Source organism: Phalaenopsis equestris, unplaced genomic scaffold (assembly GCF_001263595.1).
Source record: "Phalaenopsis equestris unplaced genomic scaffold, ASM126359v1 Scaffold000552, whole genome shotgun sequence".
Taxonomy (NCBI): domain Eukaryota; kingdom Viridiplantae; phylum Streptophyta; class Magnoliopsida; order Asparagales; family Orchidaceae; genus Phalaenopsis; species Phalaenopsis equestris.
The window spans coordinates 44,697-48,625 of NW_018164992.1; the positions used below are offsets into that span (position 1 = coordinate 44,697).

The 3,929-nt window shown below is 40.6% G+C and overlaps 1 protein-coding gene across 1 annotated transcript; it reads left to right on the forward strand.

Annotated features, from left to right (window-relative positions):
- Positions 1–508: 508 nt before the first annotated feature.
- On the forward strand, positions 509–2,018 carry LOC110029174 (BTB/POZ domain-containing protein At2g24240-like). Its single transcript, XM_020731345.1, has one exon. The coding sequence runs from the start codon at positions 509–511 to the stop codon at positions 1,832–1,834; it is 1,326 nt and encodes a 441-aa protein (XP_020587004.1). The 3' UTR covers positions 1,835–2,018.
- The last annotated feature ends 1,911 nt before the right edge of the window (positions 2,019–3,929 follow it).

Consider the following 3,929-nt stretch of genomic DNA (forward strand, 5'->3'; position numbering starts at 1 on the left):
ATTTAAAACTCATGATAAGCTCAAGTTTAAGATTAAATAATATATTACTTTAAAACTCAATTATAATTTAAAGAATTGTGACTATGAGAAAATTTCAATCTTTTAATAGATCATTTACGGGTGTGTTTGAAATAGCGGTGTGCTACTGCTGTGATGTCTTTATAGCATTCTAGTCTCAATAATTTATCAGATTAGAAAACGCAGTTTTTCTAATCTGACGTCAAAAGATGAAGATTGGCTCTAATTTTTATCCCTTCCACCTCTAAGAATCTTAGCTGAAACAGATCGATTCGCAGAGCTTTTAAACCGTTGGAGCGTCCGATTCCAGAGTACGCCAAAGGAGCCATCTTTTCTCACAAAACTCAAAACCAGAGGAAGAAGACGACAGAACAAGACGAAAAGAGATCTCCTTCGCTCACTTTTTCCTCAATTCAAATCCTCAATCCCTTCTCCCCCCCTCCGATCTTTCTCCCCTGTTTCAAATCCAATCATGGGCATTGAATCCGCAATGGCGAACGCGATCGACCGCATCCGCTTCAACGTCGGCGGCAAGATCTTCGAAACCACAACCACCACTCTCGCAAACGCCGGCCGAAACTCCATGCTCGGCGCCCTCCTCGATGAAAACTGGAATCTTTTCTCCTCCGCCGGCGAGTACTTCATCGACCGCAATCCGGCTTGCTTCGGCGTCCTTCTCGACCTCCTCCGCACAGGCGAACTCCACATCCCTCCCATCATGCCCAAAAAACTTCTCTACCGCGAGGCCCTCTTCTACGGTCTCCTCGACCACGTCCGCTCCGCCCGTTGGGGTCCCTTCGACGGCAACCGCCTCCACCTCTCCTCCTCCGTCGCCGGCCGCGCTCCTGGAGACCCCACCGCCGTCCGCGCCAGCCCCGACGGCGGCTGCTGCATCGCTCACGGCACCCTCGCCCATCTCTACGACTGGATGCTCGACCAACACAACCCCATCAACCTCGACTACCAACAAATCAACGATGTCGGCTACATCGACACTGATACAATCGTCCTAACCGCCCGCCAACCCCCAGGCCGCGCCGGCGGCGGCATGGGCCTCTTCTCCCCCTCCTCAGGCGAACTCCGCCACCGCTTCCCCGTCTCACACGACAATAAAGTTAAATCCTTTACCGCCGGAGCTCTCTGTTTCAGCAATCCCGGCTACAAAATTTTCGCCAGCTGCAAGGGAAGATGCAACGAGTCCGGCATCGGAGTTTGGGATCAAATCACCGGAAACCAGTCGGATTTTTTCTACCAACCACCTGGATGCTCCTTCGGGGACGCCGATAAGCTTCAGTGGATTGAAGGAGATAACTTTTTGATGGTGGCCACATTGTTTCCACGAACAGATAACTGTTTCATCGGAGTATTGGATTTCAGAGAGAAGAACATGGTTTGGTCATGGACTGATGAAAGAACAATGGCGGCGGCTGCTTCTCTGGATGAGAAGAGAGTACTCCACGCCATTGTGATGGAAGACAACCGTTCGATCTGTGTGGTGAACCAGTACGAGGATTTGGGGTTTTTGGACTTGAGGAGGAATGGAGGAGGGGTGAGGTGGAGTTCAAGGAGCAAGCTTATGAAGGGGAAGGTTAGAGGAGAAGAGAGCTGTTACCCGAAGCTCGTGATGCACAGAGGACAGTTGTTCTCGTCGATGAACGATGTTATATCTGTGTTCTGTGGACCGGAGTGGGTGTTGACGACGACGTTGGGGACGAATTACGGCGGTCCGATCTGCGATATTTCGATCGGCGGCGATAGGTTGTTTGCTCTGCATAGTGAGACGAATGTGTTCGATATATGGGAGACTCCTGCTTAGCAAATTGAGGTAGAATCGTGTATCTACAGAATGGCTGCTAAAGCTGATTGTTTTAAGAACACATTCGTTTGAAATTGTCGTAAAAATTTGAAATTTGGTTTTGTATTTTGTTTTATGTAGTTTGATTTTGTGGTGAGGTTTAGCTGATGAACAAAGAAGATACAGCAGCAGTGTTAATGGAAAGATGGAGCTAAGTTTTCATAGAAATGGTTTTTTGGTGTGCAGTTGGAAGTTCCTCACATATGATTGCTCACCTGCTGCCTTGAATTGGGGGAAAAAATTGTATGAGAACCACCATTTACATAAAAAAAATTGGGATAATTAACAACAGAGCACCCAAAACATTAATATTTATAAATTAATAATTCAGGTGATTTTTTAGAATTACTAAATTGATATATTTATGTGTGTTAGCATCAAACTATTGAGAATTTGATAAAAATGAAAGATATGGGTTGGGATTTTACCATGAATTTTAACATTTGAGTGAGAATTTGAAACATGGATGAAAGAGGGTGGTTGATTTGTAAATAGCAAGTTTCGGGTGGTCTATGTGCATACAAAAGGTGCATTTCACCTTTTGAAAATTATTAATAATGATATTTTACAAATAACCATAAACTACTAATTCTTAGAGAAAATTTAATGTTTATGCAACATTTTATTGCACCTAAATCCATACTCCTTTCAAAAAATTTGAATTCGGGCTGACTCAAATAAATTTCAGATCGGGTTCGGGTTTATAATCTTGATTCGTTTAATTGTTAGGTCGGGTTCAGGTTGACTCACAAACTTACAATTGACTTAAATAGTTAATATGTCTCATGTTAGATGTGTTAATTAGGCGATGCTCAACTCAAATTTGTTTACATGTTTAATAAAGAGATCGGGATCAGGCATACAAGTTCAGATCTGGTCAAATTCGAATCCGACCCACTGACCCAAATTAACAACTATCCTTAGCTATGTTAGTTTTAGAGAAACAAGATTACATTTTGAAATGAATATGAGGTGTGAAGGGTAGCTTTCATGTGGCCCCAAAGGCAACTAAACAAGCAAGTGGAAGTGGACAATTTGTTTCTTCATTTGAAAGTTCAGGAAGAAAGGAAACAATTTGTCATCATCATACTATAAAATAACAGAATGTCAGCGGTTTCATCATCATAAGTGACCCACTTAAATCATAGGAAAAAAATTAATTACTAACACCTACATAAATATGCGGAATATCTAATAAGATTTATTTTCATTTGAACTGAACGACATTAAGATTGAGATGATGTTTGATTGCAATTTAGATTTGTCACGAGAGTGACGATCAAATAAAACAGTCTTGCAATCAGATTTACTAAAAGAGACGGAACGCTAGGAGAATAAGAAGGAACACGAGAAAAATCGATTTTGAACACGTATAATCGAAGAAAAGAACTAAATAAGCTATCTAATCTCCAATTTAATACAAGAAAATTTTCTATTTTTCATTGCAAGACAAGGCACTGATAGATCGGCAAGGACAATAATACAATCACCATATTTCAATTTACATAAAAAAAGGCACTTTTGAAATAGCAAAATGATTGCAGAGGCCAAAATGGCAGCCATTTCTTACTGTAAAGTCAATACAGCCTTAACGTATTATATCAATCAGGGTCCATTACAATGAAAGTCAAAAAACAAATCTATAATATATTATATTTCTAGGACTAAATACATATATGTGATGAGATGCATATTCTATAATTCACATTAGACTTTTGAATGGACTTCATATTTATGAACGACTCATTGCCGCTCAATAAGTAACCGAGTCAAACACAAACATGAAATTTAATCTTGTTATTTTAAAGAGTCATGCCACGCTGAACCATAATTTAGCTAGCTCAAATTCAGCTCGTTGACACCTTTATGGGAGAGTAGAGAATGACGGAATTAAAATTATAGGAGAGAGTAATTGAACATGATTATGGTGTGATACAAAAAATCCTCAAAATCATATTCATGTCGGGCAAGTCTACTATGGAAGTTATACACTTATTGAAAGGTTTGATGGAGAAGTATAGATATATTAACGAGGATCTACATATATATATATATA